Source organism: Ruditapes philippinarum, unplaced genomic scaffold (assembly GCF_026571515.1).
Source record: "Ruditapes philippinarum isolate M1 unplaced genomic scaffold, ASM2657151v2 ctg10761_1_1_1_1, whole genome shotgun sequence".
NCBI lineage: Eukaryota > Metazoa > Mollusca > Bivalvia > Venerida > Veneridae > Ruditapes > Ruditapes philippinarum.
The window spans coordinates 1-15,515 of record NW_026858321.1 but is presented as its reverse complement, the minus strand read 5'-3'; the positions used below and the strand labels follow the sequence as shown (position 1 = coordinate 15,515).

Sequence of the window (15,515 nt, the reverse complement as noted above, 5' to 3'; positions counted from 1 at the left end):
CAGACAACAATAGTCGGAAATAGCAGTAACCATAGCAACACTATAACGCCGCACCGGAGCAGTCCGACTCTAAAGAAAGGTATAACGCGCTACACTTATAAAATTTCGTAATTTTGATAACGTAAAAAATGCGCGAAAACGCTGGTCAGCAGCGGAACGTCATGACGTCATTTCCTGAAAATATCATAACTATATTTAAATTCTCAACAGATCAACATTGTTTTAAAGTTGTTGCCCAGAGCCACTGAGTAAACAACATGACATCGATAGGTGACGTTGAATTGCGAAGCATCGTGAAATTTTGTGTTGCGCTGGAAAAGTCTTCCACAGAAACAATGAAAATGATCAATTCTACAGGAAAATACAAGAAAAGCAGTCCGTCTACAGTGTATAGATGGCATGCTCGTTTTAAAGAAGGAAGAAACCCTCCATACAGCCCGGACCTCTCTCCGATGGACTTCCGTGTGTTCCCGGAGCTCAAATGATAGCTGCGCCGAAAACGCTTTGACTCAGCTGACGACCTTTTAAGAATACGCAAGCTATAGTCTCGTCCTTTACCGATAGGTGATACGTGGAAACATACAATAAGTGGATCAGCCGACACAGGAAATGCATCGAAATTGCAGGTGACGACGTTGAAAAGGTGCGACGATCGATGGACTTTAACGTCGCATAACGTTGCAAATGACGTCGGCGTGCTCCGGGCGTTTGTTATATGGTTATTTACTATTTTTATCATGTTTTAGTTTCTGTGTGTATGATGATGATATTTTCAGATACTGTACAGTATATATTGAAATAAATGCGTATATATATATATTTACGCTAACCCGACTACAACGTGTGCTATAAAACAATTCTCAGAACTTCCCGAACAACCCTCGTACATATCTAGATGACAATAGTAAACATACAAAATAATTTATTGAGTGTTCTAGTCAAATATGAGTATTTCACATAACATATCACAATTTAAATACAAAAGATGATTGATATAGCGAAGTAACAGTTACTATTCTCTGTGTGTAACAATTAATGTACCTGCAACAATTTCAAGACCGATACTATTTTCAGTATTAACTGACTCACTAATTTCCAGACTGAATCAGTATCTTAATTCAATGCAAAAGAAAAGCTACCTCATATTTCTAAAACTGATAATGGAAGGTTTCAACAATGGACAAGTCCATTTCAGAAATTCTGCAGGTTAAAGGGTTAAATATTTCTCAAGCATTTGGACAATATAGAAACTAATCAAATGCATCAATATCTAGATTATTTTTGAATTTTGGCACCTTTATCAAGAATGATTCAATTAAATATAAAAATAGTCTGTTAAATCAAATTCAAATGGATCTTGACTGTTTTCTTAATGAAATATGTACTTATTGTAATGGACCTGCCCTGTTTTGAATTTGAAAAAAGTCCATTTGAAACTAAAGGTATTGCATTTTCAACAAAAATATCAAAATTAAGCTGGTCAAAAAAATATAAAAGGGTGGTCAGACTATACAGATTAGCAGTCTTGTTTAACCGTACACTGACGGCTAAGATGAGCCTATGTTGTAACTATAGCAACTAGAATTTTCAAGGGGATGGTCCTTCTATATGGCATTTGTAAACAGCAACTTCCTCCCCGTTATTTAGAATGGGTTGATTCGATAGCCAGTACCTAGAGGAGAAAATGGATTGACCTTCGCCCACATGAGGGCCTCGTTTGCCGAAACTGCAGATTTTCCGTCCTCCAGAAAATAGGCTAGGCCCTGAAGAATAGGTAAAAGGTTAAATCCTTTTGCATAATATGTCATAAATTAACAAAATATCAATAGAGATAATATATCTAAACAGCATGATGATAATAAGAAAAATTTGCTGTGAATAATATAAATCTTATACAAATAGATCAAAGGTCAAGAGTGGGTCAAAGTCTTTAGTCTACCCCTGTCTGCTGAAATTTCTAACATGGCTTTTTCCATTTTGAATTAGAACTGCAATTTTAGGGATTTCATTATCATAGCACTAAAGTCAATTAATTAACTCTGGTCATACTGTAGAGATCTGCCATCTGGCTTAGCTCCATTACAGTAGCATATACCTTGCATAACTGAGGGGATTACAAAGAAAGGTTTTAGCTGAAGTAATGGTTAAAGAACCTTAAACTTGTTTTAGAAATTATCCCATTTTCTTATTTTAAAAAACTTGTAGGTTTTTACTTAAGACAGATTGTTCTGTAACATATAGTAAATTAAAATAAATAATAACTTTGGTGGCAGAAATACACTTTTCCATTTTTTTCTTAATTAAATTCAGTGTGTTTACAACAGTTGCAGACAGACTGGTTTACCTGTATTCTCTCTCCAGTAAGACATGAGATATGTATATCAGAATGGGATGGAAGATGAGTATTTGAGACACAGTCTGAGCCCACTAAAATTTTGTTGGGTTCTTCTCCCAGTCTTTGCTGTAATTTCACATAGACTGGTTTATATTCTGCAGGTATTATGTCAACATTGACTGGTTCCCTGAAATAGGACAAAAGAAAGAATATTTAGCTTATGACCAAACATTGTGAAAGATAAACACCTTGTATATCACAGAGTAAATGCTGATTAATTTATACAGAATTTATTGTAGTTTGATTTTGTTAGAAACTATATGCTTATTGAAAAACTCTTGAAACTGTCCTTGAACGAACCAGTACTAAGCCATGAATGTTTTATTTCCTTTTAAAGGGAACAACGTTTATCCTCTGACCAGTTTGAACCTATGCCACCTTCAATCCTTTATTTACTAGTCTGATATATTAATGACTCTGTGCCATGCTGTCATTGTCTATGGGTCACTTTAAATTTGAAGAGGGATATGGTAAGTTACTATCCAATAGATTCACCCTGAATAGTAGTTAGCATGAAACTTAAAAAGTTAATTGGTATAACTGACTTATACTACTGTAAAATCATTATTATTCGTGGGGCACGAATTTTCGTGGTTTTCGTGGGTAGGTCAATCCACGAATTTAAGATCCCACAAACTTTTATCCCAACAAATACTTCTTACCCAGTCTTTGTTCTATATATTACAAACATGCGTCGGCTCTTTTCCGGCCGATATTTCGTGAAATAGATGTATATACAGACAGATAATCAGGTTAGTGACATATTAAATCCGTGAAAGAAAACTCGATTATATGTCCCCAATTTACTGTCACAAATGTCGCATATAGGTACTTGATCGTTGTAGTCTACTAGGACTTGATTGTGTCAACAAGAATACTTGACATAATCGAGTAAATATGGGAACTCAGGCAGTGCAATAATTAGCGCTAATAAAAATTGTCAGTTTGCTCTTATTTATTAAAAAAAATTCTTTGATATTAATGTTGTAAGTACACAAAACTGTAAAAAAAATACGATCGCTGAAAACAGATTTATTGTACATTCTTTTGTCGTTTTAAATGATCCAGTTTATATGAATTTTAATCTGTATTTGTGTGAATGCTATTCCGTCAACATCAAAGACGCCACCGACTTTTACAAGGTATACAAGATCCACACATACTCGTGTTATTTACCGAGATTAATTTATATGCATGTAAATTTACACAGTCGTTGTGACGTTGCGTGTAGTTACTGTCAAATATGTTAAGACCAATTCAAGGTGTAAACTTTTAAACTCGCTGGTTAAAACCTGTCAGGTGTCGTATAAATTATCCGATGTTTACATCGGCGAATTACAGGGGCAGTGTGTATATTATGTCACATAAATGTGTTAATTGCAGTCAATTATCGGCAGTAAGTGTGCTATATTAGTTATGCCCAGAGGCAAGGATTAAATTTATTGACAAGTGCTGTGTGACAAGTAAAGATATGTACATGTTGTCATGTTGTAAGTAAAAACGTTCGGCGATTAAGTTTAAGATTATTTTGCATTAGGTTACTAAATTTTTTTTAACAAGAAAACGAAAATCCACGAAATTTAAGAACCCCTGAAAATGCCCTTTTTGATAAAACCACGAAATTTCATGCCCACGAATTTAAGTGAATTCGCAGTATAAATTGATATGTCTTTGTTTTGTTGGATTTCAAGTACCAACAATGTAGAGGTAATACCATGACTTCCAGCTTTACTGCTGAAATAACAGACATAATGTGCTCCATCATGCATTATTTCAGGCCTAAGTAGAAATATTGACCTTCTGTGAGGTAGTAGTTGACTATAACTTACTGTGGTTGTGCAGTATGAACAACATTCCAAGCTGTACACTGTGACTGTATAGCCGATTCTGACACACCAAAATCTATAAAACTTTCGTTACAGATAAGTTGCCTGCATCAAATATAATAAAAATAAAATAACTGCTTTTTCAGCCAAACATGAATTATCACTAAACATAATGACAAAAGCTTTTCATTGAACCACATAACATGTATTACTTAGAATGAAAAACAATTTCACTATTCTATAATTTGGTATATTTCTAACAAAATATTAAATCATGTTTATTAAAGACTTATTTTTCAGTTATGACACTCACACGACAAAAATATAGTAAATTGTCCATTTTTTTATGATAAAAGATTGTCCCTATTTTTCCAATCAATGCAATCAAAATCCTATAAAACTATTTTTTTGTTAGGTTCTACATCACACCAACACAGTATAGATCAGACAGCGACTTTCCAGCTTTACTGGTGGAGGAAAACCTCAGGTGCTTCTCTGCACATTATTTCAGGCATAAACCGGCAGCTGAGTAGAACCACTATAAGCTAGCTGGATTTTAAGCTTTCTCACATGTAAGAATCCAAAGAAATTCAAAAAGTTGACTTTTTTACAAAATAATACATGTCTATATTTTGTTTATATACTACCTTGAATGTTGGAATAGAGGTTGAACAATGCTATAATAGCCCCGTCTTATAGCAACCAGAGCACCAATGTAAGCACAAACTGCCAGCAATTCTCCCTTCTTTCTGTCGTAAAAAAAGAATTCCCAAATCATGTTACTGTATTCTACATAATGTAAGAAATAATATTTGTTTGAAAAATGTAATGGGTTTGTATTCTAATATAACAAGGTATCAGTCTCAAGTTTGCTGGAAGATGGCAAGTTAACAAGTAAAGCCCTAAAATAATAGATAACAAGAGGGCCATGATGGCCCTGAGGTCGCTCACCTGTATATAGGCCCCCCCCCCCCCAATGTTGCAGGGCCAATTTAACCCAAGGGCTTTTATTTGCACAAACTTGGTAGACACCCATAAGAAGATGTTTCATGCTAAACATCTAAGCTCTAGCTCATTGGGCTTTTTAAAAGAAGATTTTTTTAAGTTTTTACTATACACATATAGTTAAAAACAATGACACCCCTGGGGCCGGGCCAGTTTTGACCCCAGGGCTTTTATTTTAACAAACTTTGTAGACACTTACTAGAAGATGTTTCATGCTTAATATCTAAACTCTAGCTATTTGGGTTTTTTCAAAGAAGATTTTAAGTTTTTGCTATACACATATAAAGAAAATCAATGACCCCCAGGGCGGGGCCAATTTTGACCCCAGGTCTTTTATTTGAACAAACTTTGTAGACACTCACTAAAAGATGTTTCATGCTTAATATCTTAACTCTAGCTATTTGGGTTTTTTCAAAGAAGATTTTTTAAGTTTTTGCTATACACATATAAGGAAAATCAATGACCCCCGGGGCGGTGCCAATTTTGACCCCAGGGCTTTTATTTGAACAAACTTGGTAGACACCTATTAGAACATGTTTGATGCTAAATATCTTAGCCATAGCTCTTTGAGTTCTTTAAAAGAAGATTTTTTAAGTTTTTACTATATGCATATAGGGAAAATCAATGACCCCCCGGGGCGGGGCCAATTTTGACCCCAGGGCTTTTATTTGAACAAACTTGGTAGACACTTATAAGAACATGTTTCATGCTAAATATCTTAGCTCTAACTCTTTTGGTTCTTTAAAAGAAGATTTTTTAAGTTTTTATTATATGCATATAGGGAAAATCAATGACCCCTGGGGCGTGGCCAATTTTGACCCCAGGGCTTTTATTTGAACAAACTTGGTAGACACCTATTAGAACATGTTTCATGCTCAATATCTTAGCCATAGCTCTTTGAGTTCTTTAAAAGAAGATTTTTTAAGTTTTTACTATATGCATATAGGGAAAATCAATGACCCCCCGGGGCAGGGCCAATTTTGACCCCAGGGCTTTTATTTGAACAAACTTGGTAGACACCCATTAGAACATGTTTCATGCTAAATATCTTAGCTCTAGCTCTTTGGGTTCTTTAAAAGAAGATTTTTTAAGTTTTTACTATATGCATATAGAGAAAATCAATGACCCCCCGGGGCGGAGCCAATTTTGACCCCAGGGCTTTTATTTGAACAAACTTGGTAGACACTCACTAGAAGATGTTTCATGCCAAATATCTAAGCTCTAGCTCTTATGGTTTTTTAAAAAAAGATATTTAAAGTTTTTTCTTTCGGTTGCCATGGCAACCAGAGTTCTGCATGGAATTAAATTCTTTGAACAATTTTTAAAGGTGACCACCAAAGGAACATTCCTGTGAAGTTTGGATGAAATTGGCTCAGTGGTTTATGAGGAGATGTCATTTAAAGTAAAAGTTTACGGACGGACGACGGACGACAGACGGACGATGGACGGACGCAGGACGGACGCCGGACGAAAAGCGATCACAAAAGCTCACCCTGTCACTTTGTGACAGGTGAGCTAAAAATGAAAACAGAAACTCATTTAAAAAGTAAATTTGTTCATTAAATTTTTTTTTGTATAGGGATTTTTAAGACCATATTAAATGTATTTGCATGTAAATACATTAACCTACTTCAACTATAATATTACATGTATATAAATCTCATGAAAAGATAATCAAATGATAATCGAAAGTCAGCACTGATTATCCCCTAATTTGAAAATAATGTTACTATATATATTGCTTTACATACAAGCGTATGATCATTTTAATATTTTGCCAAGTATCTTATATGTATGATTATAGTAATGGTTGACAAACCTATGAATTTGTAGGGCATCTGTCCGAACACTGCCAAGCTGTTGTAACATAAAGAACACATCATCTACTGTCCAGTCAGATGTCTTCAGAGTATCTGAATTGAAAACAACAACACAATATGCATAACTAATTAAAACAAGTGCTCAAATATTGCTTCCTTAAACCCAGATGTATCATTGCAAAGCAAATTTATTACACAAAATAAAAAGTAATTTCTAACTATTGTGTCATAATGACACTCCTTGGCAAAAATTACATAATCATTGCAGTAGTTTTCTATTGGTTACGGTGTCTGTCAATTAAGGGATCTTGGTTTAAAACCTTATGACAGCCATGACCATGTTTCCTGATATAACAACAGTACTGGGAACTCTTAGGCTTTGTTCCAAGAAGCAGACTTGAGAGCAAATCAAATTAGGTACACAAGTGACATGTATATGCTTTCTTCACAGCAAAGCTTACATAAATAATATCTATTACGACTAGTAGCACTAAACAACAACAACAACAAAGAACAATTTTTACAGGATATCAAACAGCAGATTAATAAGCCTACTTACTTTAAAAGGAATAAATTAAAAAGTACACAATATGCATAACAAGTCTACCAAGACCAATTTTTAAGTCTAGACAGTGCACAGTCCATTTTATTACTTATTTTCAGACCAAACTTTACTTGGTACAAAAAAACACGTAACAATGAAGATGTTTTACGAAAGACAGTTTAAGCACAATCTAATACTGCCATTTTTCAAAAGGTGTAAATAATTATATGTAATATCATATGGTCTCATAATGATCTCATCCAAGTGAAACTTTTGTTCCAATTACAAAAGTTAGTCCAGCAAAACATAGACCAGACAGTTGACTTACACAAGTTTTTATTCCCTCTTATGTCTAGGAAAAGTGCAAAATGCTAAAACTTAAAATTGTGAAAAAATGTTTTATAGTAATTTTTCATCTATTCAATACTGCTTACTTTTTACATAATCCAGACCAAGGTCTATACCAATCTCTGGTGAGGCTGATAGAAGATAGAACAGAACACATTCAAATGTATCATTTCTACGCTTTAACTTCTCCGCTTCATTAAAACAGTCAGCCACTGAAGGCAAGTGTGCCTGAAAATGATAAAATTTTGTATCAAAATTTTGACAGATATTAGTAAAGTACAGATATAATTCTGAGAAAATAAAACAACTATCAAATGTACATATATAACATATATAGAGTAAATCTAGTTATGGGGCCACAATTTTTTGCACGACCTTTTGTTTTGAGCCACTGATTTTAATTATCCATATCATTTTCCAACCATATATTTAATGTATTAAGCAAACTCTGCTCAACATGACCAGTGACTGATAACAGCACTGAAAATTTGACATTCATAACCTTATCAATAAGAGACCATTTTTGCAAACAATTATGATCTGAAAGAAATGTATCCTTATGGGAACACAACATTTCTATAATATCTAACAAGTTAAAACAAAACACAATGAAAAAACATTAATTTAGTTTTTCTTCCAAGATGCTTGAATAAATTCTATACTATTTGATGCTTGATTTTAGCTTTTTGGTGTAAAAATCAGTTATTTCTACCCCTTAACCCATTGATTTCATTAAATGGAATAACCCAGCTTCCATTTTTGGGACTGCCCATTATTAAGATGGGGATATCAAGATCAAATGTCATCCTACAGTATAAGAGCTTCTCAGACTATACAGATGTGCAGGCTGGCCTGGCTCTATAGTGCTGCAAAGACATATTATATTCTTAAACAAGGCAAGTTTATTGTACAAATCAGGTGGGGTAATGGTATAAAACTTACTTTTTTATGTAAGGCGTTTATTTCATCTATGGAAAGAGCACATCTTGAGCAACATCTTGCTAACAATGTCTTGTTATCTGGTACCTGATGTAACAAATCAACAGCTAATTCCCTGAAACATAACAAAACACAAAACCATTACAAGAATGTTTTACAAATCTTCACATCAAATTTAACTGTAAACATCTTGTTTAATGCATGCTTTCATTTAAACATCCTAAAATAATCAATATTTGGGTACAGGTGGCCTTTTCGTCGAGGTGTCTGCTCTAAGTTCAGGGATCATGGGTTTAAGCCCTACGGGGTCATGATCATGTTTCCTCATATGACACCAGTACTAGTTAGATCCAGAAAATTTTCATTATGTTGTTTATAGAAATGTAAGAGAAACACTCTACACTGCATATATTTCATTGGGAGTTCTAACTACATACAGGTACAGTATATGATATCATGGTATTCTAGCTTTGATATAAAAAAAAGACCAAACTAGCCCCTCCATCTAAACCTGCAATATGTGTGATGGGTTAACTGCTGTCTTATATAACTTTCTGTTCCATCAAGATGAGAACTAACACAATTTCAATCACAGAAAGGCACCTAATATAGTACATCCAACAACCATCTGTTAGCCATTTTGATGGCTACTTTACATTAAATTATTCATTTGAACTACAGCTACAAAAACTTTTTCTAAAAAGGATTATTTTCATTCTTATTACATACATCAGTCAGCTGTAATATACTAAATAGATATTTACCATTTTCCAAGTCGTTCACATCTCCTTGACAACATCTCTATAGCAACAGAGGTATATTCTTGAAGGTTACCAATTACAGTTCCCGTAGCAACAGCCAACTCCAACTCATTGCCTTGTATCAGTTTTCCCAAAGCTTTCTGAAGACAGAATTGTACTAACTTAAAGTATATTTATAGTTCCTGTAATAAACTCGAATAATAAAAATTCAAAGGGCAACTTTAAAAGTAGCCCACATCTTAGCTCAATCATAGCTCGACATAGTGGGTTCAATTCCCGGGCTGGCCAATTAAAATAACTAATCAGTCTTTTGGAAGAGACTTTAAATCAAGGTTCGGTGTATGAATGCTTTAACACCTGGCACGTTAAAGACCCAGTGGAAGCATCTGGAATTAAAGCACAGTACAGGTCATATGGCAAATTCAAGCTTTACTGGTGGAGGAAGACCTTAGGTCTTCCGTGCATTATTTAAGGCATGAACGGGCACCTGATTTGAACCACCAAGCTAGCTGGATAGCTTACTCACATGAAAGAATCCAAAGTTCTGGAGGACTCCTCCATATTGGAAACAGGTGGCAAGTATAAATAAACTCAAAAACACACATGCCAGTTCAGCCTGCATGTCAATGCAGTTTGACCAGGATTTACGATGTTGACAGATCAATTTTCGTCCTTTGATATTAACATCCCTAAATCTTTTTATGGAATGTCACAATTTATAGCTGGGCTAATCTATAATCTGAATTCCGCAGGTTACGGGTTAGCTGTTACTAGTATGATCAGAAAATGATTAGAAAAAAGGTCCATGAACACATGAAAACAATATGGAGTTCTCAATTTATCAATATTTCAAAGAAAAAAATGGTACAAATTTATTGATAATTAAGATTTAATAATGATGACACTGACACACTTGTGTGTTTTGTTTGGCAGATAACGTATTACGATTATTTGATTATAACACCAAGATTTGTTATACAGCTGACTTTAACAGCAGAACTCTTTTACCTTTGACCTCTTTACATAACTGTTACTTTTGAGATAGATAGAGATGTAGGACTTCAAACACAATCTAATGAAAATTATAATGAATAAAAAATTTGTACAATAAAAGGATAAGCAAACAGCCATCTTGGCAGCTATGATTAAGTCAAAATCTGTTATTTGGTCTGACAAAACATATACATTACTCTACGAGCGTGTAGATTAGTAAAAATTATAAAAAAAAAGTTAAAGAAAAAAGTAGAAGAAATAACAAACCTGAACATTATCTACAGCAAGAAAACAGCAAGCAGCAAGGATAGGTGATCCATGCCACAAGTGCCATGCTGCCCAATCTTCGACCGTCTGCTGCAGTAATCTAAATAGAGAGACAAGCTGGTGAATAGTATATAAATAGGAAACTGCTAGTGGAGGTGTTTCATTAGGCTGACCACCATTAAAATATTGTTTGTTCACCACCCTACCTACCCACAAAAGTTTGTAAAAATAATACTCGCATTATCTTTTACTAATACTAAAATACTATACATTGGGAAAAGGGGTGGTATAGAAGCAGTAAACAATATTTTACTTGAGGCCTAGCAAGATTAAAAAATGTAAACAACAAGCATAAGTCATCTGTGCATATTCTGAAAGGGAAAACTACTAGAAGAAAAAAAAAAGGGTGTCCGTGACCGAGTGGATTGTTAATATGGCAAGCTTTAAGTATAGTGTATCCATAGTAGCAAGCAGTTTAAAGGCAATAAAGCTATATCTAACAAATTATATTTTAATAGATAAAATTATGTCCTTTCCATAACATTATGTTAGATTCTTGAAACAGTTACTAAGTATAACATAGAATGTCTTAAATGTACACAAGCATATTGTTCAAAACAGGAACAAAATCATTATGCTGCTACATTTATCCTAATAAGGGTTTTAACCATTTAGCAATTATTCCGTGCAAATGTCATATTAGCTCTTAAAGAAATATACAAACAAGTTTTCTTCAAAAGATATTTTGAATGTATTCTTTTTAACAAGATACACATAATAATTTGGTAAAATACAGACAGCAGAAATATAGCTTTATAGTCATGTTAAGAAGTTGATTTTTGCATAAAGAAAGAAATAAGTGGTACACAATTCAAGCAAAATGTGAAAAACCTTATGAAAAATTAATTACCAAAAAAAAAACCAATTTAAAAGCATTATTTGTTCTAAAATCTGCAGTTCCAACTTACTGTATTTGCTTTTCGGACGGTTCCCCATACCCATTGCTGGTTCCCATCTGATTATGAGCATCACTATTGCTGGGAATCAGTCCTTCACAAGCCACCTGTGCTGTGAGGACGGCATCTGACATTTGACCTCTTGATGCATAAAAATCTACCAACATTTCAGTGTCACCTACAGCTGTACAAAATACTGCAGCACAATCTTTGTCCTCTCTCATTAAAAACCTAGAATATCTTAAAATAGATTTGCTGATGATAAATAAAGCCCAAAATTAATTCTATTTAATATTTTCACAAGATGACATATTTATATTTAAGGTGATAGCATTACTCAATAGGTAATCAATACATATCACAATATCATGGATATAGTATATGGCTATACGAAACTGACTGTCTTTCTTCTTCTGGCAATGTCTGAAAGTTGATAAGAATATGTACAACACCCCAAAATATAATATGCTTTTATATTTTCTAAATGCTTACCATCAGTCTTATGATTACTATAATTATTGTCATCGCACCAACACAGTAAAAATGATAAGGCAACTTTCCAGCTTAACTGGTTGAAGAAGACCTCAGGTGCACCTTCATGCTTTATTTCAGGCACATACAGGCATCAAGTAGAACCACCTGGTTCCATATGAAAGCTGGTAAGCTTCTTCAAAATGAAAGACTACAAAGTTTCAGGCTGGATTTCAAAACAACAGGTTGCAATAAGGGGCAAGCAGTTTTATGTCAACAACCTTAACCCGTCAGCCACAGACATTCCCTCCTTTTAATCATTATCCAAAAGAAAATTGAGCCGCGTCACGACAAAACCAACGTAACGGTTTCAGACCAGCAGGGATCCAGACCAGCCTGCGCATCGGCGCAGACTGATCAGGATCCATGCTGTTTGCTTACAAACCCTATTACAACTAGAGAAACTGATAGCGAACAGCATGGATCCAGACTGCGCGGATGCGTAGGCTGGTCTGGATCCATGCTGGTCGCAAATGCATTACGTTGGTTTTGTCGTGACGCGGCTCAAATTATGATTTACCAAGAAAAGCTGATAAACCTTTGACCTACATGTCATGCTTTGAAATAAGAACTGGTGTTTCAAACTTCACCTTCACCTTATTTTGAGCACTGCTTGAATTTAACACTTACTCTGCCTGAACCAAAGATGATTAGTCTTTGCCACCAGTATATAGCCAGGCCAGCTGTGCAGTCTGACACAGTGACAGCTATATAGTGTTGTTACATATATCTCAATTTTTGTATTTTGATATTGAAATCCCTTAAAATTTGAATGGACAATTCTACAATTCAAAGCAGGGCAAGTCCATTATGCAAATTCATCTGGTTAAGGGTTTAAACTAGAAATGTGTCCATAGGACACAGTTGCCCCCACACACCACTGTTCTGTCAATCTTATGACTCTAGGTCAATTATTTTTTGGACTACATGTGCCACAAGTTGAAAACTAAAAATCAACAAAGGGCCATAATTCTGTTTAATTTGGTCGCAGCAAAAATTCCTTCCTTTACTACCGTCTACACATTAAGGTTGTTAATCCCTGGAAGTTTAAGCAAAGTCTGCCATCAGGCTTAAGAGGAGTTGCGTTCACAAAATTTCTACATAGTATATTGTGAAAAAGGTTGTTCATCCCTGGAAGTTTAAGCAAAATCTGCCATCCAATTTAAGAGGAGTTGCGTTCACAAGATTTCGGGACGGACAGACAAGTGCATGCAACGCTATATGCTCCCACATTGTGGGGGCATAAAAAACCTGTTTTATCTGTTGTACCTGTTTGCTAGATCTTTCCAGTAAGCGTGAGAGACTCCTGGTGCCACTGCCAGCGCCCTCTCCCATTCCCCTAGCTCCACCTTTAACTCACAGTATCTACGGATATTGCCAGTTTTTAGATGTAACTCTGCTGCTTCTTTCATCCTGTCCTCCTTGTTTCTAGCACCAGTTCCTCCACTATTCTTTAACTTTGCCATCTCAAGCTGTTGAGCCTCTGACTTTAAAATAAGTATTGAATATAAGTCAGTACAACACAAATGTACCTATGAAATTATGTAGTTTTTTGTTTGATTTTCTGTTGGTTTTTAATACAAACAAAATATTTGTATTTGGTATAAGTACCCAATGTGATAAATGGGGCAAAAGGAGAAAATTATGCATAGAAATAAAATACAAATGCAAGTAAAGAAGGTAGAATGTGGCTATTTGGCCAAAAGATGTATGATTGGGACAATTTCAAAACATGAGTTATTCAATTGCTGAAAATTAATTAACATTCAATCCTAGATTTCTGCCTTAAAGCTGCATGCCTCCAGATGAGTCGAAATATATCAATAAAATCAAACTTGAGAAAAAAGTACTACAATTTTAGGAAACGTAAAATGGTTTGAGATTCAAGTAATATTCTGTTATGTGCGGTTAATGACTGATTTTTTAGTATTTAGAACTATATTTCTACTGTGTCACTAACGCAGTAAGGGCTATTTATGCATATTTTGACTACTTTTTGGTAATTTACAAGGCTTGTAAGTGCCATTGATAATGTGTAAATGGCTTCCTTTTGGTTATCTCACATTATTATACATTCAAATACATTTTCAAAATTTTCATGAAAATTAGCATGAATTTGCAGGCGTGCTGCTTTAAAAATTATTTTATTTTATGCTTTTCAGTGGATTACTGATTTATCCGTGAAAATTATATTTGATAATTTCACAGTGAAAATTATCAAAATATAATTTCACTTTTTTCAATGACGAAACTACTTTTTTAAGATTTTCCCCATGTGGTACCTCAATTTTATTTTTACTGACAATTCTGACAATATCAGGCTGTTAAAAAAAATAGCAAAGCTGAAATAGATAAATAACTTAAATGTCAAAAGTAATAAAGAGAGAAAACTTACTTCTATTCCTTCAAATTCCAATCACAAAATTTCGTCTCTAAATTTTTTTGTTTCGTTTTTACAGTCTGAAAAATACATTCCTTCCCCATGCTAAACTGCTCTTGATGACATTTGGGCATAGATCTATTAAAGTATCCTACGAGCAATAACTGCCGTATGCTTTATGAAAAACTGAAAAGCATTGACAGCCATCACTCGTAAAATAAGTAAAACAACCCAGCGTTCCTTACAATGCCTTAGCAAGCTTCCAAGTTTTCCATTTTCCTAGCTCCTTTTCTGAATGTTTTTGACTTCTGTCAACACTTATTTTTTGTCTGTTACAATCCTCAAATAAGTTTTCTTTCTTTTAAAAAGGTGTATTACTAACAAATCCAGGTCTAATATAAATTCGCAGTAAGTAACGGAAATGTGGATGGATGGTTGGACTTTTTCTCCTACAAGAATTGTTTGTTTTTATTATTAAAACAAGCGATCATTCATATTTTTTTAATAAAATGAATAAATATCACCGTCATTTAACCTTGATTGGCGGACTTATTTTTCAGCTCAAGACTTCTTGTTTTTAATGAGAAATTCCCTCTAAATGGGGCTCTCAATGGGGGAAACAGATTTTAATATTAACGTTAAAATTATGGAAATTTCGTTTATAACTTGTTTTAAGCATAAAATAAAAAGAAAAATTTGTCTGTTTGTTGTGTAAGATGTAATTTTATTTTTCATTCGTGCCACTTTTAA

At 34.2% G+C, this 15,515-nt stretch overlaps 1 protein-coding gene across 1 annotated transcript; it reads right to left on the bottom strand.

Moving 5' to 3' along the window:
* Positions 1-1,577: 1,577 nt before the first annotated feature.
* Positions 1,578-13,866, bottom strand: LOC132752812 (WD repeat-containing protein 17-like). Its single transcript, XM_060743198.1, has 11 exons — positions 13,655-13,866; positions 11,867-12,094; positions 10,899-10,998; positions 9,642-9,778; positions 8,881-8,992; positions 8,025-8,166; positions 7,046-7,139; positions 4,869-4,970; positions 4,225-4,326; positions 2,345-2,522; positions 1,578-1,763 (listed from the first exon to the last, which is right to left on the bottom strand). The coding sequence occupies exons 1-11, from the start codon at positions 13,849-13,851 to the stop codon at positions 1,644-1,646; spliced, it is 1,512 nt and encodes a 503-aa protein (XP_060599181.1). The 5' UTR covers positions 13,852-13,866; the 3' UTR covers positions 1,578-1,643.
* Between the last annotated feature and the right edge of the window lie 1,649 nt (positions 13,867-15,515).

Bases quoted from the DNA above. Each gene is read 5' to 3' on its own strand.
- LOC132752812 (XM_060743198.1), bottom strand. From the start codon at position 13,851: ATGGCAAAGTTAAAGAATAGTGGAGGAACTGGTGCTAGAAACAAGGAG. The intron at 8,167-8,880 runs GTAAGTTTTATA...TATCATTTTCAG, and splicing joins TAAACGCCTTACATAAAAAA to GCACACTTGCCTTCAGTGGC. The intron at 7,140-8,024 runs GTAAGCAGTATT...TTTTCAATTCAG, and splicing joins TGGTCTGGATTATGTAAAAA to ATACTCTGAAGACATCTGAC.